The sequence below is a fragment of the Anoplolepis gracilipes genome, chromosome 3, assembly GCF_047496725.1.
Source record: "Anoplolepis gracilipes chromosome 3, ASM4749672v1, whole genome shotgun sequence".
Classification (NCBI taxonomy): domain Eukaryota; kingdom Metazoa; phylum Arthropoda; class Insecta; order Hymenoptera; family Formicidae; genus Anoplolepis; species Anoplolepis gracilipes.
The window spans coordinates 13,430,543-13,454,089 of NC_132972.1; the positions used below are offsets into that span (position 1 = coordinate 13,430,543).

Sequence of the window (23,547 nt, forward strand, 5' to 3'; positions counted from 1 at the left end):
TCCCTTTCGTGTCTTTTTTTCGCGTCGTCCTCGTTTTCGAGAAGACCGAGACGATACCTGTTGCTGTCGCGCGAGCATTATGATTATGGGAGAAAGAGAGAGAAAGGGAATGGAAAGAGCGGGCACTTTATATCCATCCACCTCGTAAAACGTAATGGTTTAAGCGCGATACAGATACGATCAACATGGAATACAGAATGCCGGCAAACACGCCGGCACGACACACTCATATAAAGGATGATCACGCCTGTGGTTGGGTACAATACTTCTTTTCTTTTTTTTTTTTTTTTTTAGGACTCTTATCACATCAGTGAAAGACACTTCGCGAGATTTTATCGTGACGCGACGTCGTTTCTGCTCTTTAATAAATCTATTGTCTACGAATAGATCATATCTATTGTATCTTCAATTTTTCTGCATATATAGCGGAGGGAATTATGTAAGTAATGTATATGTAATTTGCACGCTTGGAATTTAAGTAAATAATCTCTAAAAATTTACAATTATTTTTACAAATAATATTGAACGCTTGCAGTGCTGTAATATAATACAATACAAAGTATAATGATCTATATTTCTAAATTCTTTTGTAAAGTTCTCGGCGCACCAGCTCCGATTTTCCATGTATTGCGTGATATACTATTATTGCACAATAATTCGATTCCCATTCTAAGTTATACTTTTATTTTTAACACGTTCAAGAGGTTTTGAGGGCAGTAACACCGTCATGGTGGTTGATCATGTTATGACACCTAATGAATCTTATTACTCTCGATGCCTATATAGCCATGTAATTATAAACGGTTCAAATTAAACGTCGACATTAAATATATACATGTGTCACGCAATAAATCCAAATATTCTTCAGTTGAAAGGAAATAGAAAATTTAAGCGCGTTAATATATATCGCTCTTTCTTCCAGCGTTCTATTTTCAATGTGTCAATAAGGTATCATGTTTTCTTTTGCGCGCGAGTTGAATCATTTTATAGAATACACAGCTTTCTGTAAATGCAAGAGAATTTGAGGAGATCAAGCATCGAGATACGTTTGCGTAGTTTCCGCAACGATAACACAAAACGCTTTACCTATTTGACGAAGAATGCATCTTTGCAGAGTCAGCTCTACCATAAAGCAAAACTTTCCCCCACGGGTGAGCCGTTAATAATAATAGATCGTCGAGTACAATGGAGATTCGTGTGAAAGGTCTGACGTCTGCATTTGCCTTAAATGCCATGTATTAAGCGCGGCCTGATCACAAAGAAATGTAGGAACGAACGTTCCTACACGTCTCGACAGCTGATGGGAAGATGACGAATGCGCTCTTCGGGAATTGCCTCGTTAACAAATTCGCGTGACTGCCATCCTTCTTTTAATATATAGGCTATTGGAACAAGGCAAGGACAACAGGACCGTGTGCCAAGAATTTCAAACCAGATCAACTGGCTGTCTATGTGTAAACAATAACAGTATGTGCTTCGCATTTTATAAAGTAACGGTGATCTAGATCTAGAATATTTATATCATTATTCTTTAGATGCTTCTTTAAAAAAGAAATTGGATTTTAAATTAAATTTTCGACTCGGTTAATGTCAACTCATTGTCAACCACAAAGTCACTTTTATAATTAAACATTTTTTTAATTTTATATTCTAAATTTCACCGGTTTTACATAATCTCATCTATTCAATAGTCATGTCATTATTTTAAAAAAATTAATGTTCTATATATAATCCATACTTATTTACTATAAAATGGAGAGCGAATATGAATAGCTGTTTACGAGGTGAATAATTTTGCGTCGTTTTTCGAACGGTAACAAATCGAAGGAAAAATATCTCGCGGTTAACGCATTTTATTATAGCGAGTATCCTGTCAAGTGCAAAAGGATATGGAACGGAGATAACGACAGGTTTCACGGAGAGAAGATTCCCTGAAGAGAGGAAAGACAGGGGAAAAAAGAAGCTTACGTTAACTCGCTCTCGTAAAGCAAGCACACACATTCACCAAGGTATTCATCAAGGAGGAAGACATTTGGTGGGGAGCACCTCTGGTTTACCGAGGGGACTCTCTCGTCCTGACTCCTGGTTACAAGGAGAACGCGAAGGAGGGATACCGCGAGTGATTACGCAACAATGCACTCCGCCACCTGCACTCGTTTCGTCACAACGACTTTAACAGGCACGACGGTGGTTGGCCGGCGGGCCGGTCTCTCGCATTACTTTCGCCAATTAAGCCTGCACAGTCAGTCGTAATTTAACTTGCGAATATGAAATTCCGAGATTATTCGGAATTCCAGACCGACGACGGAATGTGTCGCCGGCCGCCTAAGTCGCGGTCTCTCCCACATAGAAAGGCGTAAAGTGCATCGGCGAAATGCATTCCCTACACAAGCAGTCGATATCTTTTGATCCTCTTTGAATATTTATATATGTTTAATGCTAGATATCCAGATTTCTGAATATTTACTAATATTTTTTTTTTTTAATTAATTAAATAATAAAATAAAAATAGAATTTATTAATTAAACGAAAGATTAAACGCGCAATTTTTTTTATACAATATCCTTTGCAACCAATTTCTATTTCCTATTCGGAAAATCTGTAGAAATATGTAATCTAAGCTAAAACGAGAAAACAAATATGTTTTTAATTTACAATTGATATGCAATTCATATCGCTTATAATTGCGCGTCTTCTCGTTAAAGTTATCGATACGTTAAAAAAAAAGTATGCGATCTATTTTATTGCATTTTATGACAAATAGACATCATATTTAACATGACAACTATTATAAGAATTAAATATATTGGTAAGAAACTAAAATTATCTTTTTAAAGAGATTTAATAGAACAAAAAATTGTAATTACAGAATCAAATAGTGATGAGGTTGGACAATCAAACACATCTGCAGAAAGAGAGATGTTGGTGAATATAAATTGTTCGATTAAGATGATACTCAATTACATTCGAAAAGTTGCACGTATGAATAGTACATGTAAATATAACAATATCAGAATAAAATATTGATATTAATTTTATATATGTAGAAATCACTTTGATACTAATCTAACGTACAAGTTTGTTAAACTGCAGCTTATAATTATAAAAAAAAGTAAATCAATATCTTATAGAAAATCAAGTAGCAAACGTATATCATTTTGATGTCAAATGACTCTTGCATTTGTATATAAAAAACTTTTAGGTGAATTCGATCTATGCGACGAAATAAATTGTCAGTTGAAAAACATATCTCTTTATGAACCTTATACAAACGGAACAGATATTCTTCAATCAGATTCAACATATTTTATCATAACTTTCGAACGTAAGTATCATGTCACTGTTACTTTACCTTTTATAGGAGATATCACAGGAGATATTTTTTCAGGGGATGAGAATGGACAGATGATAAACTTTACACCACTTCTAATAGGAAAGGTAGCCAAAAGATGTTGTGATATTTTAGCAAAGGTGCGAAGGCCATTGCGGAAAACTTCATCGATTAAATCTACACCTAAAAGGAATAATAACTAATCTGATAAAATCTGGAAGATTCAAGCTAATGAATAAAAAGTTATTTAATAATTAGATATTATACATATGTTTTGATATAGCATTAAGTTTTTTTTTTAAACGTAAATCTGTATGTTTAATAACATTCGATGGACTCAATATTTATAGTATGCATAACTAAATTGTACAATAGCCAAAATAGAAATAGAAAAATTAACAAATGTATGGGCCTTAAAATATTCAGAGAAAAAAAAACTACACTAAATCACTATATACATTGTTATATACACACACGCTTCAATCAAAACCTTTTTTATAATAAAGTATTATCTAATTCTTTAATACTCTTATCTTTAATCGTGATATTCTGAAACTTCCCGTGTCTCCCAATTCCATGATGAATAAATTTCTTAGCGCCTTCAACACCTTCATCAAATATCAAATGCGATGAATTATCTTTCTCGAATTGCAATGTTTCTTCCATTGGCTTTGCCGAATATGAGGCAAAGTGCGCCGAGGCGCGATCCGCCAGCAAAGACTTTTGCGGGAATTTTACAAGAGAAGATGCTAAATTTACCGCCACACCCAAAGCTGAAACAAATAGAATACATATTTAAAAGTAGACATATATATATTATTATAATTAAGTTTTTATATTTAAATAGAGTAATAGATATGCTTAAAAATATGATAACACAAGAGTAATGTTATTTTATTCTATATATATAGTTTTTCTTCAAATTTTCAAATAATCTCAAAGTTTAATTCATACCTGCACCACAGGGTGTGTACTTATGTGCAATTCCCCAATTAAATGCTTCCTCTGCAGTAGCTATTCTTCCTGTTAGTATAAGTTCTATAGCTCTGGAATATCCAATCAGAGCAGGCAAACGGACAGTACCTCCGTTTAAAATTGGAATGCCAAAACGTCTGTTTAAGAAGCCCAACATTGTCTTATCTTCTATAACTCTTAAGTCGCACATTAGAGCAAGTTCAAATCCTACTCCAACAACATATCCATTTAAAGCTGCGACTAGTGGTTTCTTGGCTAATTCAGTTCTATTTGCCTGCAAAGAATTAAAGAAATTTTGATTATTTAATTATATTAAATCAAATGATTTATTTCACAATTTTAAATATAATGCGAATGTACCAGTGGCCCAAAGTGTGGTATGTTTTCCTCACTGTTGCCATCATAATCTGCAATTTCTTTGAGATCATAACCAGCGCAAAAATTACCTCCTACTCCATATAACACTCCCACTGACGACTCTTTGTTATTTTCAAATTCGTCTAATGCATCTGACAGTAATTGTGCAGTTACGGTATCTAGACAATTTCTCTTTTCAGGACGATTAATACCAATCGTAGTCACTTTACCCACATGATCCACCAATATTGCGCTTTCTGTGAAACATAATATTAAATAAGTTTTACAATATTTATACCCGTGTCTATCGCTTATATTTCAAATATTTACCTTTGTTCTTATCCGAATTTACATTTGCAACTGGTTGCGAGGTTAGAGTTTGTCGTACATTATTTCTCGATATCCGAGCAAAAGAAGCGAATAATTTTCTCAGAGAATACATTTTTTTTGCGCTACAAATTTTTTCTATGACAAGTACTTTTAACATAAAATATCATCAAAGCCTTAAATTATGTCATAATTTTTATAGACTCTTACGTACATACAAGCAATATACAAACTACACGCGTCCACACAAACCGCCGGTACATATGTACATACATCGTTCAAACGATATATCGAATCATCGATATATCGTATATATCGATATTGTCATACAATCGATATAAATTCAATATTTAAAATATATCACTTAGAATTTGTTCTACTCGCGCGCGTATAGATTGAAAACTTGTTATTAAAATACTAGGAATTAAAAAGTAAGTTTTTTTTACTTCTAATGTTTGAATTCATCTATTAAAAATTAAACATTCTATTATTTTTCAAAACTAGAAACGTACGTGTGTTCTTTTAATAACAAATTCTCTGGCCAATTTAAAGTCGATTTATTCTTAACGAAAATGTCAAGGTGATTATTTTTTTGAAGTCTCAAATTTTTTCTGTCATATATCTTTATTACTGTGTCAAATTAAAGTTCTATTAAACTTACCTGACATTATAATTGAAGAATAATTTTGTTAACCTTTTAACTTCAGAAAATATAATTTGCAAAAAGCCCTTCTGTTTGCAGCACTCGTAACTTGGAAATTATTATTGATACCTCGACATTTTTCGGCTAATTTAGAGAAATTGTCTCTAAATTAACCGAAGAATCTGCTATTAAAAGGACATTCAATCATTTTAAAACGCTCTATATAACACACTGTACTTATAATATTGCTTCTATAAAATTAATAATAAATCAATTAAACTTTAATAAATATTTTTAGAAAAACACTTATAGGAGACCCTTTCATAATATAATCATTGTTATTAAATTACATACATACAAATGAGATATCGATATTACACAGAAATATATTTTTTTCTCACTTCAATCCAGTCTTTTATCGACCTCTTTTTGACAGTTAGCGATCGACGAAACTTAAACCTGACAAACACGCGCGGCCAAGGATAATTCAGGCTAACGACCTTCTGGAAGAGAGATGAAGACGGGCCAAGCTGAAGCTGGGAGATGTGGGATCAGCTACCGGAGCTGATATTGACGCAGATATTCAGTTACTTAAATCGGACCGATCGTGTCAACATTAGTCAAGTCTGCCGATCATGGAATCGCACGTTATCCTCACCCGTGCTCTGGCGATCCTTCACAGTCCTAATTGATCGTGAGCTCCGCGGTGACTTCCCTTTAGCCGGAGAATTAGCCGTAAGAGAATTTTCCTCCACAGAGACTGATAGATTCTTTTCAATCGAATTTAAGTCAACAACTTGCGTTAGTAGAATATAAAATTGAATCCTTTTCGTATCGTGATTGGAAATATTATTTGAAATAAAAAGTTAAGTCATTTTATAAAATAAATAAGTAAAGAGGAAAAGAGAATTAATTAATAATAGGAAAACATTTGCTATTTAATTTTCTTCGACTTTAAATTTTCAAATATATTATAAAATTCTATTGAAGAATCTACAGATTCGAAAGAGATTCTTTATCGATGTATAATCGTTTTAACTGGAATAGTCTTCATAATTAAAATTGAATTTTGTCATGTTTTATCCTGTTATTATTACATCACCTTCTCGGTGTACATGTCGAATGCTGTTGATTAAGAATAAATTTACACAGAAAAAAAGTAAATGTCAAATCAAAACTTATATACTCATATGAACATGTTCATTGTTTCATATTAATCTTCTTAGAAGAGATTAAAAATCTTAAATTTCAACAATATTATAATCTTATTTCTAATATTATAATACTACAATTGTCATTCAAGAATAAAATAATTATTTTGACTCTGAGAAAATTATAATCTTCGATTTAAACATATGTTTTTTTCTGTTCTTAAGAAAATTATTCTTAAATAACAAGAATATATTTTTCTTGGTTGAATTATATAAAATGTCTTCGTTTAAGCAACTTTTCTTTGTTTAACGCAACATAATCTCATTTCAGGATTTATATTTTGAAACTAAAGATATTGTCAAAATAAGAATATTCTTTTTTTCTGTGTACCATCAAACTTTATAGGCAAAATATGGACAGCATATGCGCAGCCTGGAACTCGCATTTTCACGGCCGTACATCCTGCCAAGGCAGATGAGAATGACGCGTAATACTCAAGCCGAAGCCGGTGCCGATTTTCTCGCAATCGTGCGAGCTAAAGATATACAGTTGCGAGAGCTGATATTGACAAACTGGGTGTTTGGCTACAAATGGGGCAACAGGGGAATGCTGCTTTGTGCCCTGGCGAATTTTTTGCGGTGATCAAATTCTGTCCTTTCCGTATCAATCTTATCATAATCGAACGAACTTCATCAACTGACCTTTTTTCATTCAATTTTTAGTGGTCAACACAATCTCGAGATTCTGAGCTTACTGAACGCTGACTTTGGCGTGACCGATGTCTTACGACTGTTGGGAACAGTTGCCAAGGGATGTGGCGAACGTTTAGTCTCTTTGGACCTTCGCGGCGCTTTCCGAGAGTGGCAAGCTCCTCACGATAATCCGAGGTTTAGAAAAGCGAGAAAGAAAAAAAATATTTATTAATAAAAATATATAAATATAATATTACACATCATCATAATTCCGATAAAGTAAATTATGTTAAATAAAAGTATCTATCAATGTTACATGTACACAATTGCAAGACATTTTGCTTACAATAATTATATTATTTTGGAACGTAATCAATTAATGTTTAATTTTAATTTAACTATCCTCCTTTAACTATCCTTAATTTAATTATCTTCTAAATATAATATTAAAATTTAATTTTAATTATTTTCTAGATATTTGCGCTTGCTGAGTCGTTTCCACGCTCTAAGTTTGTTAAAATTAGATTATCCGGCTTTATCGAATCATGCTCTAAATGCTCTTGCAAGTGGAGCATTGGCGCTGAAGAGTCTGTATATATCTGTGAGAGATTCGGACTCCAGACAACACATGGTAGCGGATGCTGCTTGGCACAACTTGGTGCTAGCTTGTCCCAATTTGACGGTATCCTATATTATAGGTATAACAAAATGTTGCTATACTTTAAGATCGTATTTTTAACTGCATTAAAATCGAGTCTATCTTTCAGAAGAATTTATTTCTTTTTTATTGATAAAATTGCATCGATTATGCTCCCTTTACGATTTAATTAATTTAGATTAATAATTTTTCATTTTTTTACAAAAAACGTTTTTATAAAGATAAAAAAAAGAAACTTATTTTAACGCAAAAATACATAGGTTTACTTTAATTTTTATTAAATCACGTGTCATTTTTGGCAGACTTGTGAGAATTTTATTGCACCATTTATCTTTTCAAGTTTGATTTTCAGTGAATATTTCACACTACGAGGATATGTACTACTTGCTATTACCCAGTGTCCCCCTAGCTAAGTTTCACATGTTCAGCGGACACGTATGGGATCAAAGCAGATCTCGAAATTTTAGAAGCACGATCAATCTACTAATTACTCAATACACGAATACATTAGGTATTTCTCAAACTATAACTTTTTAACCAGTTTCCAAAATTTAAATATTAATATATGCGTTTATTAATTTTGTATAATTATTAAATTTATAAATTTTAATCAATTTATTTAAGTTTATTAAGTTTTTCGACAAATAAATCGCTCTTTATCTATCATTATATAAACTATCAGAAAGAACATTATTTAATAAGAAATAAAAGAGAAGGTATTTTTTCTTTCGCAGTCGAAGTTATGCTGCAACTTAGGAATAATCGCGAATTACTTGACGATTTATTGGTATCCATGTTGATACATTGCAAGCGATTGACGAGATTACAATATGATGGAATTATAAGGAATCTCGAGACCTTACGCGAGATATGTCAGCTTCAAACCGAACGTAAAACACGTAAGTATAAGGGCATTTGTTATAATATTAATACAAATTTGATCGAATAAATGTGATTGCAGACTTTAGGATGATACATGTGAAACCTCGGAATATTAATATTTCAAATCGTGCTATATTGAATAATATTAATTATCAATACGATCGAAAAATGCACGAGCAAGGAATCGATTTTCGAGTTGAAGATCCTACCTCGATCCTATTTTTCTATTAACGATTGGTCTTACTTTTGTCAATATTTTTGAGTTTTTAAAGAAATGTTTTATTTACTTTGATATCGATGTTTTGTAACACAGAAATATTTTCCTTTTTATTAAACAAATGGATTTTAAAAATTGTCTAAAAATGAAGTCATATATGACTAATGTACAACAAAACTATAATGTATAAAAATGTAAAAATATTAAAATTTATAATTAAAAATATTGATGGTTAATTTAACTAGACTTGATTTCAATCTTAAGCAATTTATATTTCTGTATTACATATATATTTGGATAAAATGATATCTATATATAATAAGTACTACATATAATAAGTACGATTACAAAATTTATTATTTATTTAACACATAATAACAGTTGATTTATACAAAATGAATTTATAATTCAAATTCGTCAAATTCATCAATTTTATATAAAAAAATTGGTATAAGAATTTTGCATTGTTAAGTCTATATTTTATATTACTCGCAAAAATACGAATAATTATAACAACAATATTAAAACGGCAGTAATTATTTATAGGAAAATACATATATCAAAAATGATATTAATTATATAGGAATTTATTTTTATACTTTAGAACATACACTAGTGAGTTCGTGCATAATGATGAATATTATATAATGGATTGTCTGCATGGTAAAATGTAATCTTGTTTATAAAAGTTGTATCATGAATCGTAAATCAGTTAAATACTTAAATGCTAGAGAGATGTTTTTCTGTTATTCTTTTGCACATTTGCTATAAGAAGATGTTAGGTTTACAACGAAAAAGTGGAATATTTTTATTTTATATGTGTAGCATAAAGGAGGATTTCCACAATACATTGAAAGTGTCTTGTCAGTTGCAAAGGACAGTTGAAAAGTGCTATTTCCAATTAAGCTTGGTAATTGCAGTTGCCAAAAGAGAGTTGGATAATTTTTAACTTTTTTTGGCAACCGTAACTGCCAAGTAAAACCGGAAATAAAACTTTTTGAGTAGTAATTTACTAGTTGTCATCCTTCACAACTAATGGGGCATTTTCAACGCATTATAAAATAATCCCTTAAAAATTAAATCAAAGAGAAATTTTACAATAAGAACGTTATTTGGCGACTTTGCAACACAGACGGTCGACTATACACATACACATATCACGATCAAAAGTATCTTATTATAAAAAATTGTAAAAATGTATAAAAAAATAACTCTAAATTGTGTATATAAGTGTTAAAAAATGCATCACATTGTCAATCATCAAATACTTTTAATGAAAGATTATATTTTTTACGAATTTTATTTTACGAGTAAAACAATGTATAAATATAAAAAAGCTATTTTTATACTATAAGACTATTTTATCGTTCGCTTTACGCAATAATATAAATGTGTCATTGTATACTACTTATAATTAACAATAAGTATGCTATAGCAATGCCACGGACGGCTTTTTTGTTAAAATCACGAGAATTATATTTATCATTCTGAGGTAAAAAAAATGTATGCTTATATTATTTTTTCGAAGCTTTAGTCGTATATACTAGATGATTCACATCCACACAATTTTATTAAATTCATCTGGACAACATAAAAAGACCTGTGGAAGATTAGAAGGCGTATTTAAATATCTGTATGATGCTTTTCAAATGTTTGTGTTGTCTATAGATCTCTAGCCAGGAAATATCAATCCTTGCCTAGGTAAGTGCAAGTTTTTTTAACGACAAGACTTCATATGAGTATTAAGAACAGTTCGTGTGACGAAACCCTTACCGCATCGGGGACAAATGTACGGTCGTTCGCCCGTGTGATATCGCTTGTGTACAACCAACGTGGACCTCTGCGTGAAAGCCTTGCCACATTGGTCGCACGAGTACTTGCGTTCTCCGGTATGTATAACCTTGTGGGTCCTCAGCAAGGTCTCACAAGCGAAACATTTGCCACACACTTCGCAAGTATACGGTTTTTCGCCGGTGTGCGATCTGTGGTGAATCTCAAGGCCCTTCGCGGTCTTCAGTTCCTTGCCACACTGTGCGCAAAGATACCTACGTCTCTCATAGAGAGATGGATCCCCGTGAGCCTTGATCTTGTGCTGCTTCAGAATCGACTTGTACTTGTAAACCTTATCGCAAACGTCGCATTTGTATTCAGAACCGTTGGATTCCTCGATCCTTTCATCCGACATGACCGCAGGATCGTAGTGGTGTAGACGATTATGCTCCTTTAAGCTACGTAATTTTTCTTTTTATTTTTTTATAATCTGTATCGCACGCTTTGTACTCGACATTATCTTTATATTGCAAAAGTAATTTAAAATAACGGTAATACTGCTTTTAATCAAAAAGGAAATTTGTTTCTTGAAAACAGATCGAGAGTATACATATAATAAGTTGTTGCACCCTTCAATAACGTAAAATTAAACTAAGAAAGAAGTAGAAATGTTTTGAACACTTGGAAAATTTTTTTAAGAATTTAGAAAAATTGAAATGTAACAATATGCTATTTAATTGGAATGCGCGATCAGAAAGACATACCTGTACACGTCATTAAAGATGCTACCACACGCGCTGCATTGCTGATATTGCATAAAGTTGTGCATCGTCGTGTGCGTGATGAGAGCGTCCTTGTCAACGAAATTCTCGCTGCATATTTCACACGTGAATTTCGAGGCTCGATGATGACGTTTCCTGTGCCTCTCCACGTCGGTCGCGTTGACACCCATGAAATTGCACTCGTTGCACGGCACCGTTTTCAGCGTGTGCGATTTCTTCACGTGGGCGTTAAGCATGAATTGCTGGGGATAATTCTTGCCACAAGTGATGCACTTGAAGGGTCGATGAATGCCGTGCGCTATTCTCAGATGAGCGACTAATCTCGTAACAAAGTGGAATTTCTCTCGACACAGTTCGCAAATTTTCTCGTTACCTTCGAATCTGTAACCGTTCAAGACAGCAGCGTTTCGAAAGCGAATTGTCTATTTAATGTTCAATGCATTTCAAATTACTTAATTTAAAATGCATTCAGAGATTATGTTGTACAAAGCTGCTATAAATTTTACTAAATAAATATCTACAAAGTTTTATTAAAATATGATTTTTTTATTCAGTAAGACTTGAAAAAAATATATATTACAATGGATAATCTTGCCTCTTTATATATTTTTAATATTTAAATTTAATTACTTGATCATTATATCTCAGTTTACAGAATTTTATTCAAAAATAAATTTATTATATTTTCTCGTATTATAAATTGAATTTCAAGATATATTTTAATTTCTGTATTAATTCTATAAAATATATTAAATCTTAATTTACAATTTAATTTTCTAATTGTAATGTGTGAGAGAAAATTTAAGCAAAAAATAAAAATGCAACTCACTTCTGTCCATGGTCAGGCAGGTCCCCATTCTTCACTTTCAAATCGTGATTATTCGTCCATGGGCTGCAATAATCAAGGTAGATACACATTTACATAAAGCATCATAGAGATGTAACTGCAATTCTACTAACATTCATTTACTCATTTATTTCAGTTACTTAAGATAAAGTCGATGCTTTAGTAAATGCGTTTTCGCAGCTGAAAACAATCGTTAATTAATTAGAGCGAGAGTAAATTCAGTCGCGGCTTGGACCGTAATTAAAATCATTTTTCGTTTATACTGTTTTATTACAAAGTATTACAATCACAGTGAAATAAATCAAATCTAGAGTAAGATAAAGATTAATAATTAAATGCTTTATCGTATCTTCGGTTGCATGGTTTTCTCGTGCACTTTGCGATGCCTCTTGAGTAAAGCGTTGGACACGAAACTCTTGTCACAATCCGAGCACTGATAAGGCCTCTGACCCGAGTGATATCGTAGGTGTAAAACCAACGAGGTCCTCTGGGTGAAACTTCTACCGCATTGCGGACACACGTGCGGTTTGTCACCTGTGTGCGTTCGTTTGTGAATACTCAGGTTCTCCTTGCTCACGAATCTCTTGTCGCACGTGTCGCATTTGAAGATCTTCTCGCCCATGTGATTACGTTTATGCACCGTTAATCGTCTCATCGATGACAATTCCGCGCCGCACAGATCGCACAGGTGTTTCGTCGGAGCGTTTTCCGTGAATCCGTGCTGATTCTTCATGTGTCTCTTCAACAGTCTCTTGTAGACGAATCTTTCCAGACAGAATTTGCACGCGTGTCTCGTCTTCGCGTTCTTTGCGAGCACGCCGGTCTGTTTGCTCGTGTGATGCGTTACCAGATGCACCGACAGATTCTTTTTGTAAAAATAATACTTGCAACAGTGCTCGCAGCGATACAGAGTCTTATTCGTATGCGCGTTCTGATGCTCCAGATATTCGGTCTTGTGGAAGAAACCCTTGTCGCACATCTCGCACTTGAAGCTATAATCCTTCGCGTGTCGGCGACGATGGCATTCCAGATTGGACTTTTGATTAGTGCTATACTCGCAGAGATCGCAGATGAACATCTTCAACCCGGTATGAATCAATTTGTGGCGTGCTATGTTCATCGGGCTGCGAAATGTCTTGTCGCACTCGTCGCAGCTGAAAGCCCGATCGATATTATGTAGATTCTTCAGGTGCTCCACAAGTTTTCGCGTATGGCGAAAGCAAGCTCCGCACTTGACGCATTGATGCACAGCGCGCGATTTACCCCTTCGTTGCCTGAAATAACGAAGGGTGGAAATGAGAAATATGTAACTCGCGATCAAATCTTGCAAAAATCGAATTAAAAATTAAGGAGAATATATTTTTCTACTAAATAAAATGTTATACACATTTAAAATGTACTTGTGCGCATAGAATCTTTCCTAATTTATTTTTACTTCTTCATTTCGAGTTATCTACTCTTTTTTTACTAGTTTCTTTTCATCATAAATAGATAGATAATATATAAAATCATTAATAAACGTTGATTTAAGAATAAAATATATACATACTTGCAAAACTTCATTACTTTTAAAAAAATCTCGTCTGTTAATATTTTTCTCATACAAGTCACAAAATAATGGTTTTAAATATTTTATTCAGACTTAAAGTAAACTCTTTAATAAAAAAATTATTTTATCGTATTAATTTGTAAACTCGTAAATATGCCAATCTTATAAAACAAATATATAAGGATTACAAAAACAATACATCATTATTTTATAACAGCACAAAAAGACAAAATTATATTTAAATTTTGTTAATATATATAGAAACATATTTAGATTAAACTTGTACATTTGCTTGATATAAAAAATTTTAATAAAAATTCACTCTTAAAAAAAAATAATGCGTATGTCGTATAAAGATATAATAAATTATTATACATTTTTTAATCGTATCCAAAATTTAAATATTTTTAACAAATAATAGTTTATATATATATTTATTAAATTTCAGGAAAATATAATATCAAAACAACTGGACAATGTTTCCTTTATTTAAACGCAGTAAATACACACTTTTTATATACACACCACAGCGGGAATAGAGAGAAAGAACGTACGTTACATAATCTTTAGTCGAAATTTGATATATGTATATACATGGAATATTTGTGTAAAAATTTTCAAATATTTTCTGCACTCTTTTCTTTTTCTCTTGTTGTGAAAAAATTATATACATATGTATATGCATATGTGTATGTATCCGAGAATGATTATATTACAAATAATTATATATAATCATAATTTACAAAAATTTTTTACTACAATTTAAAATCTAATTTTTTGTCATAAAGTACATATCAGTTTAGTAATATATTTAATTATATTGAAAATAAATGTTAAACTCACTAAACAACAAAGGCAAATATTATGTAAATAGGAAGGTCAAACTTAAAATTAGAAACTAAAATTAAAATATAACTTTTAGAATGTGTAACATGGATTAATCCAACTAATATTTTAGATACAAATTCTGTATTTCAAACTAGTCTTGAAAAATGCATTTTTAAAAATAAAATTTTTTTCTACTAGACAATTTTTAATTTAAAAAAAATACAAATTTTTCTTTGAAATTCATGATTGCAATAATTAATGTCATGTATTCGTATGTATAGGATCATGTGTTCTAAAATTAATCTAAACGAATTCAGTTAATCGCGGACGGTGACTTGTGATCGATGCAGCGGAATAATCTTCCAAATTGACATTTAATTATCTAACGTTATTTTATCTTGCTGCTGCGTAAGAGGAACTCCAAGTTCTTGCGTAAAGTCCATGATTATTTTTTTAATGGATACTACAGGTAACGGCGGCAGTGGTCCAGGATGACGCTTTCTGTGGCAAATAAGACCTGGTTTCTGTGCAAAAGTTTGCCCGCAGATATCGCAGATATACGGTCTCTTGCCGGTGTGAATCAATATATGTTGCTCTTGCGCGGTTTTTCTGGGAAAAGTTTTACCGCAGACTGGACAGGAAAATGGTCGGATACCCTGATGGATTCTCAGATGAAGATCCAAGTCCCTCTTTTGGCCAAAGGTCTTGCCGCATGTGGGACAAATGACCTTCTCCTTCCGTTCGTGCCAGATTAGGTGCTGATCCAGATTCTCTTGCGTAGTCAGACCGCGTTTGCATATCTTGCACTCGTAAGCCGGCTTGTAGTGTCGATACTTCATGTGCGCCTTGATAGCAGGCATGTTTTTACATGCGTGTCCACAGATGCTACAAATGATGGGCGGATCGCCGCTGTGCACTTGATTCATATGTTGCTTCAAATCGTTTTTGATCTTGAACTGCTTCTTGCAAACCGTACAGATATGCTGGAAACCGCTAGTGTGCTTTCGTATGAAATGATCCTTCAGAGTGCATCTATTGTTGCTCTTATACTCGCAAATGCTGCAGGGATAGAGTAGAGGTCCATGAACCTTCTCGACGTGCCGCTTCAGGTCTCGCTTCAAGCTAAAACTTTGGCAACAGGTTTGACACTGGTACTTGTGCTGGCGCATGTGTCTTATTATGGTGAGTTTGTCGCTGAAACGTTTGCCACAAGTGGCACATTCTAGGAAAACCTCGGGTTTCCTCTTGTCGATTTTGTTCTGATTATGGTTTTGCTTCTTCACATCTTTTTCCGTACAATGATTCTCCTGTTTCGGCAGCTTTCTTTTTCTAATAATATGTCGTTTGAGTCTGATGGGAAGCGAGTCATACTCGGGCGTGCACTCTATGCTTTCGACGAGCGAGTGTCCCGAATTATTGATGTCCATGACGTTCAGAGGGTCCACGAGTGAATCGCTAAAACATAAATTACGATCGAATTAAATTTTATTACGAACGAGCTGTGATCTATCGCTGGATATTAAGCTTACTTACTTGCGATATTAAGAATGTGTCGAATCTTTTCCGGTTTTTTTACTAGAAAATATTTTTAATCTACAAAGAGAATTTGAAAAATATAAAAATATCTTTTAGTTAAGTTAAATCATAAATATAAATCACAATTTGCATAACTTAAAATATTTTTAAATACAATATTACTTTTTAATTAATTAAAATTTTACATGTGATACTTTTTAAACAAAAATTAAGTAAAATAATAAAGAAATTAATTCATTTTTACGTAAAATTTTATCGTTAAAATATTTTCTGATAAAAGTAACATATATACTAAATAATAATAGATATTGTTTTTACTTCATTCATCCCTTCATATTAAGATTAATTAAATATTAAATTTGTAAATAGTAGTAATTGAAGAGTAAAAAAATATAATATCGATATTTCCTTTTCAATATTCATCTTAAACAAATACAACATTAAGTTCTTCAATTTTTTTCAATATGTTAAACTCTTTTTATCACATATATAGGAAGCTACAATAAATATATTCAAAATTTATAAAAATTGTAGATTTATTGCAAACTAAATATAAAATACAATAGAAAAATTATAAAAGACATTTAAACTTGAAAACTTGACATAAAAGAGACTCTGTGTATGTATATAATTTCTATAATACATTTCTGCTAAGAAAAAGATATACGTCAAGATTAATATATAAATGTATTGTTTATAAAAATATTTATAAGAGTCTACAAAAATATTATATTCATATCTACAAAACATATAAAAGAAATATGAATACCTTTCTCAATCTCTCTCTCTCTCTCTCTCTCTCTTTTATATAGATAAAAATATTTTTTGAAAAAGCAACTTTTTCTGAAATTTTTGATCCTTGCAACCTTTTTTACGTTAAATCTTTAATTATTCGCTCTTTTATATAATGACAAAGTATTCAAAATGCCGTTGGTTTCGTCTTGTTATATGCACTAGAAATATTATAAACTTCTTATTCTATCTTTATGACTGCATTTTTTGTTGTGTACTCTTTTGTAAATTCCGTGACAATGTTCTTAATGGAGACTACAGGCAACGGCGGCAGCGGACCAGGATGTCTCTTTCTGTGACAGATGAGACCAGGTTTTTGGGCAAACGCTTGGCCGCAAATATCGCAAATGTAGGGTCTCTTTCCAGTGTGGATCAATACATGTTGCTCCTGTGCTGTTTGTCGTCGAAATGTCTTCCCACAGACAGGACAGGGAAACGGCTTTACTCCTGTGTGCACCCTCATGTGCGAGTCAAGGTCTCGTCCCCGGAATCTCTTACCGCAGGTCGGACAGAGCACCTTCTCCCTGGTTTCGTGCCACATGAGATGCTGTTCCAAATTCTCCTGAGTAGTCATACCCCGTCGACATATCCGGCAGACAAATTCCGGCTTGTAGTGTCTGTATTTCATATGGGCTTTGAGAGCGTGAAGATTCTTGCTGAAATGACCGCAGACGTCGCACACGATTGGAGGTGCCTCGCTGTGATTCTGCTTCACGTGATGATTCAGGGCTTTCTTGATCTTGAACTGTTTGCCGCAAGTGTCGCACGCGTAATCGTAGTTGCTCGTGTGCAGTCGGATATAATGATTCTTCAGGGTGCCCTTGTTGTTGCTCTTGTACTTGCACACGCTGCACTCGTACATCTGCTGTCGATGATTCTTCTCGATATGCGAGACCAAATAACGTCGAAGGCTGAAGGTTTTCGGGCAATCGGCACATTTGTGTCTGTGCTGTTTCAAGTGCTCGGCGAGATTGCTCTTCTTCAGGAATTTGCGGCAACAATGATCGCATTCTACGCATGTCGCCTTTTTTCTGGCCGGTCGATTCTCTTCGGTTACAATTTGCGGACTAGATTCTCTCGAGTTTGCGTTTATCCCTTCTGATACTCGCTCTTCGTCTTCTATTAAAGACTTTTTTCTTTTTGTTCGTTCGCATTCGAATGGTTTTTGGATGACAATGGATTCAACGTTTAACGGATCCGCTCTAAAACATAAAAGGGCAAAAGTTTTCGTTATCATTAGTTATAAACCAAGGATTCGATTGCTTAAATCTATCGATTAGAATTGTCGAGAAAGTTTGCTAATAAAGAGGGAAGTAATTGGAAGAAATCTAATAATCATCGGACGCGATTTAATAAACGTTTATATACTTTTATTGTCTTTCAAGTTACCTTCCCTAACTGAGCGATTAGAAGTCTGCAGATATTTATGAAAGACACTATATCGATTTTAGATATCGATGAGAGCGTGGCTTATCGTAATGTAACGCAAAATTTTTTGGCCATCTAAAAAAGAGCGGGGATTAGTATTATCATTAATTATATGAATGGCAAATAGTAACTTACCTGACGCGACGAGAACAAATAAATTCTCTACAAATAAATGTGTAATTATTGAGGAATAGATTAATCGAACGATTCGGAAAACATAATCTGGATTATATATATAATCGATAATATATTTTAAATAAATTTGCTGTACATACACATGAGTTAAATCGTCTTTCTTTGTTAACAATAAACATAGCATTACATCATAACATCATTAACAAAAAAATAAAAATATTATAATCATAATATAATCAAACCATAGTATCAAAGTATAATCGAAGGAGAACAATAAAATCTCTTATTATATAATTGCAATTTGCGATGGCGATAATTAAAAATGCTTATAGAAAAATTACTTGAAAGAGTCTATTTTTATTTTATCAAAATCCTACTTCTTAGAGAAAGAAAAAATTTGAGATAAAATAAATTATTCGCTAATACAGTTTGAATTTAATCATATGAAATTCACGATTAAGGATCCGCTAGACCCTTGTTACTGTTCAAATAATCTCTAACAAACTTGCTCACAATGCCTGTCACGGGTATGTCAGGCAATGGCCCAAGCGGTCCAGGATGCATTTTTCTATGGGATACTAAAGAAGACCTTCGCGGAAATTTCGCTCCGCAGATATCGCACGCATATACATTATGCATGTGCGTCAGAATATGTTGTATTTGATTCGAACGTTTTTCGAAACTTCTTTTGCAAACCGGACATACGTAAGGATTAGTTTTGCCGTGGTATTTGATCATGTGTTCGGATAAATGAGGCTTCTTATCGAAACACTGTCCGCACGTTGTACAAACATGCATGCTTAATACGCGCTGTTTATCTTTGTGTCGGCGTAAATGTGTTTCCAAATCAACCACATTGAAGATATCTCGTCTCCCGCAGATGCCACACTGGAAACCTGACTTCAAATGAACGTGTTTGTTGTGCGACTTTAACGCTTTAAAGCTAGTAAAATCGCATTTGCAGATAGTGCACGCTACACAGACATTACTATGTACGCGATGCATATGTCTCGTAATAGCGTACATCGTTTGAAATTCCTGATTACAAATGTTGCAGATGTTGCAAAAAGGATCCAAATGCTTTGTCATAAAATGTTTTCTCAAGTCCGACTTAGCCCAAAAAGTGGTGTTACACAATTTACACAAGAACTTGACCTCGCCGTGACTTGTGGTCATGTGATTCTGTAGATTTTTCGATGATTCAAACAACCCGTTGCAGATGCTACATGTATGTTCGTGAAGCTGCATGTGTTTTACTAAACTCCCTTTCGTTTGGCACGGAAAAGCACAAATAGTACACGCATAATTGTGTGATGAACTTCCTACATCCTTATTTTCTTTACTACTCTGTATGCTGTTTGTTTTATTGGCAGCGTTCATAGACGTTTCCATAAACAATGCATTTGCTTCCTGAAGGCTTCCTTCGAGTTTCATTGCATCCATCTTGATTTCATCGAGCTCTAGTAATTCAGTAAACCTACGACAAAAAAATTTTTGTCATAAAATGTCCAGAAATATGATGAAAATGCCTCGTTTTATCTTATTTTAATCTTATTTTATCTGACTTTAACAATATTTCAGTCATAGCCAATTTAATAAAAAAATATAGCTTAACATTTTACAAAAGTTTTCCAGGAGTATTTAAAATTTTTTAATCACAATTTTTGAATAATAATTTCATTAAATATATTGTTTCCAAGATGTATTTCTTTATTGCCAAGGGTTCGTTATAATATTATAGAAGATATTTTTAATCAACGGCACCTTCTTTTAATAAAGATATTATATGTACGAGTAAAAATGATAATTTAAAAAACTATAAAAGATGCAGCAAAATGAGAGAAAAATTAAAGCAAATTATTATTTTAATTATTTTATTTATTATTTTAACAATTTCGGGATTATTATTTTTGAAATATATATGATAGGCGAACATATAATATGTACAACAAATGTGTTGATAACACATAATATAAATTTTTATCGTATATATTTTTTTTAGCCAAAATGTAACATCTCAGTTAATACATTTCAATTTTTCAGTCTTCAAAAACTTGAATGTAAATATCTTTATTAAAAGGAAGAACTGTTAATTTGCAAGAATACTATTTATATCATTAATTCGTGAATCCTCATGATATGCGTGTTAGACTAAAATATTTTGTGTTATAAATGTATGTACATTTTTATACGCATTCTTTTATACATGTATTTACTAGTATATGTCTTAAAAAATATTTAACATAACAGTCCTGCAATATCCATATTGCATGTCCATTCGCGGATTAAGAATTGTCATTTTTTCAATCTAAACACACACACACACACACACACACACACACACATACACACATGTTAGAAAAATATATTTTTTTCCAAACGAAAGAACGTAATTTATTACAATATAGAAACTCTTCTTAATACAAAGTGGTGCTCGCTCTTCCTTTTCCTCGCAAATTATCTCTTATACTGTTGCACAATCGTTAAATCCAAAAATTAATAGAACGCATTGGATTCGCATGTTGACTTGATTAAACTTTCTTTTCCGTCTTCAGCAAATCTTTGATGACGTGATCTATCCATATCGTGGGATGCGGAGATAACGAAGATAGTCCACAATTTTTCTTTCGATGCGTGATCAGTCCTGGCTTCTTTACGTGAAACTTTGACCGCACACGTCGCATACGCATAGCCCGACATGTCAGAGTGCGTCAGCAGGTGCTTACACGTGCTCCTGAACGACTTGCAGATCGTGCAGTCGAACGGCATAACGTCGATGTGAATTCTCATGTGATTTTTTTAAGATATCGTTATGGCTAAAGGTCTTATCGCATACTTGACACACGGCTCTCTTCCGATTTTGCAGTTTGCTGTAACTCTCTAACGATTCCTTCGCTTCCTTCCGCGTATATGATAAGGGAATCTACAGTCGCTCTGAAGGTGACTCAGGTGTTTCTTGAGAGTGAACGAATTTTCGATATCTTGCCACATACGCAGACGTATCGCGAATATCACCGTGAATACTTGGTACGTGCAGATACAAATTGCTTTTCATCTTGAAGCACTTGTCCCATGTGTTGCACATATAATTCTGACCCTATATTTCCTCAGATAGCGCTCTCGCAATGATAACTTGCATTTGCAGACGGCGTCGTACTCGTCGAAAGGATACGAGTCTTTGGAAGCGTGCATCTTGCTTACGTGATTGCTGCAATTTGTCTTTTAATTCGAAACGATTTCTTGCGTCCACAGAAATAAGAATAGCTTTTGATATGGTTCTTCAACTGTAAGGCGTCAACGAAGTTAGTTAGAGCATACCTTACAAGTCCAAACGTTTCTGCTTTCCTTTCTGAATTCCTCTTTTATTCGATTAGATGGTTTAAAAATATTCAACATATATTTGCACTTTGCAATAAACCGTGGCGATGAACATGGCTTTCTTGATTCATTTATCATACGGCGACTTATTTTTTATTTAGATTTCCCTATGTAATATCTTTTCTTGTATTTTAAAGAGCCAGCAATTGTAACATACATTTCTTCGGTTTTCTTAGGTTTTTAAAGGATCCGTATCAATAACATTCCTGCAAATTTGAGAAACAAATGATAATTTCTAAAGCTTCACATAACTGATTAATGTAAAGGATACTTACCTCGGTATTATGTAAGTTTACGAAATGATTCGTAAAATTTAAACTATCTTCGAGGATGATACGCAAATTTAGCTGTTACAAAAAAGCGGTGATTACGACATATACTAATATTAATACTAATTAAAAATATACGCTATTTATCTTAAGATAATTACAAAAATTCGTATCGTTAAAAATATTCATTTGAGACAGAAGTTTATACGTTTGTGCATAAATTTTATTTATATCTTTATTTTATTAAAGAATTATCTTAGAAAAAATATAGTTTTGCGTCGTGTTTTTATTATATAAAGCTATTTAATAATATACTATTATTTATAAATCGATATTAATGTAATATTCTAAAAATACAATATTTACGTTATCATGTATGGAGAAACCTGATAGAAATTGTACGAAATGTACCATTTATATAGTGTTTTATACGACAGAAATCAATATTTGGAAAATTTGAAGATATCATGAAAGGGAATAAAAGCTTTTACAATACATTAAAAAAACCTAATTTTATTGTTATATGAGTTAAGAGTGTTGTTTTATATTTCTCCATACAAAATGATAATAGTTTTAGAATAATATTTACTGTACAATAAATACAAAAAGTTACAGTGTAGAGCATTGAACAATTACATGTATATGTTTGTCTGTAGATATTATTAAATATTACTGTATTTAATACGACGTATGTGTCTTGCTTAAAAAAATTATTATTATTGTAACTCTCAAGAAATGCTGATCCTAAAGTAGAAAATGGAAAAAGAAACTTAAGAATATTTAAATATATTTTAAAAAAATAAATGTTTATTTTAATGGTATTAAAATGAAAAATGTTTGATATTTGTATCTCGTGTTTTAAAATCGCTTTTTTATAAAAATAATTTTTAATTTTTCCACCTTTTTAATTTATTTCAATTTTTAAAGTTATTGTTTTGATAACGGGAAAAAATATTTATGCAAGTGTTGAAATTATATTTATATTACACTTCTATAAAA

General features: G+C 32.5%; 6 protein-coding genes across 7 annotated transcripts; 2 read left to right on the plus strand and 4 right to left on the minus strand.

Moving 5' to 3' along the window:
• Positions 1-938: 938 nt before the first annotated feature.
• Positions 939-3,534, plus strand: LOC140663879 (uncharacterized). The gene is made up of 5 exons (XM_072888416.1): positions 939-1,784; positions 1,863-2,009; positions 2,870-2,995; positions 3,203-3,325; positions 3,389-3,534. The coding sequence occupies exons 1-5, from the start codon at positions 1,766-1,768 to the stop codon at positions 3,532-3,534; spliced, it is 561 nt and encodes a 186-aa protein (XP_072744517.1). The 5' UTR covers positions 939-1,765.
• Positions 3,535-3,826: 292 nt separating this feature from the next.
• Positions 3,827-5,252, minus strand: LOC140663878 (short-chain-enoyl-CoA hydratase). Its single transcript, XM_072888415.1, has 4 exons — positions 4,994-5,252; positions 4,667-4,920; positions 4,286-4,580; positions 3,827-4,104 (listed from the first exon to the last, which is right to left on the minus strand). Exons 1-4 carry the CDS (start codon positions 5,148-5,150, stop codon positions 3,827-3,829), a joined length of 984 nt encoding a protein of 327 aa, XP_072744516.1. The 5' UTR covers positions 5,151-5,252.
• Positions 5,253-5,997: 745 nt separating this feature from the next.
• On the plus strand, positions 5,998-9,266 carry LOC140663973 (F-box only protein 39). The gene is made up of 7 exons (XM_072888604.1): positions 5,998-6,368; positions 7,191-7,423; positions 7,508-7,672; positions 7,952-8,175; positions 8,488-8,646; positions 8,870-9,034; positions 9,097-9,266. The coding sequence occupies exons 1-7, from the start codon at positions 6,177-6,179 to the stop codon at positions 9,246-9,248; spliced, it is 1,290 nt and encodes a 429-aa protein (XP_072744705.1). The 5' UTR covers positions 5,998-6,176; the 3' UTR covers positions 9,249-9,266.
• A 501-nt stretch (positions 9,267-9,767) lies between these two features.
• On the minus strand, positions 9,768-12,577 carry LOC140663899 (uncharacterized). The gene is made up of 2 exons (XM_072888454.1): positions 11,769-12,577; positions 9,768-11,462 (listed from the first exon to the last, which is right to left on the minus strand). Exons 1-2 carry the CDS (start codon positions 12,020-12,022, stop codon positions 10,952-10,954), a joined length of 765 nt encoding a protein of 254 aa, XP_072744555.1. The 5' UTR covers positions 12,023-12,577; the 3' UTR covers positions 9,768-10,951.
• A 2,072-nt stretch (positions 12,578-14,649) lies between these two features.
• Positions 14,650-16,665, minus strand: LOC140663893 (uncharacterized). The gene is made up of 2 exons (XM_072888449.1): positions 16,544-16,665; positions 14,650-16,465 (listed from the first exon to the last, which is right to left on the minus strand). The coding sequence occupies exon 2, from the start codon at positions 16,435-16,437 to the stop codon at positions 15,385-15,387; it is 1,053 nt and encodes a 350-aa protein (XP_072744550.1). The 5' UTR covers positions 16,438-16,465; positions 16,544-16,665; the 3' UTR covers positions 14,650-15,384.
• Positions 16,666-18,405: 1,740 nt separating this feature from the next.
• LOC140663895 (uncharacterized) lies at positions 18,406-22,800 on the minus strand. 2 transcript variants are annotated; one of them, XM_072888453.1, is made up of 4 exons: positions 22,555-22,800; positions 21,303-22,485; positions 18,728-20,378; positions 18,406-18,540 (listed from the first exon to the last, which is right to left on the minus strand). In XM_072888453.1, exon 3 carries the CDS (start codon positions 20,342-20,344, stop codon positions 19,358-19,360), a length of 987 nt encoding a protein of 328 aa, XP_072744554.1. In that variant the 5' UTR covers positions 20,345-20,378; positions 21,303-22,485; positions 22,555-22,800; the 3' UTR covers positions 18,406-18,540; positions 18,728-19,357. The 2 variants fall into 2 exon arrangements, with proteins under 2 accessions (XP_072744554.1, XP_072744553.1); XM_072888452.1 differs by having other exon boundaries at positions 21,303-22,800.
• Positions 22,801-23,547: the final 747 nt, after the last annotated feature.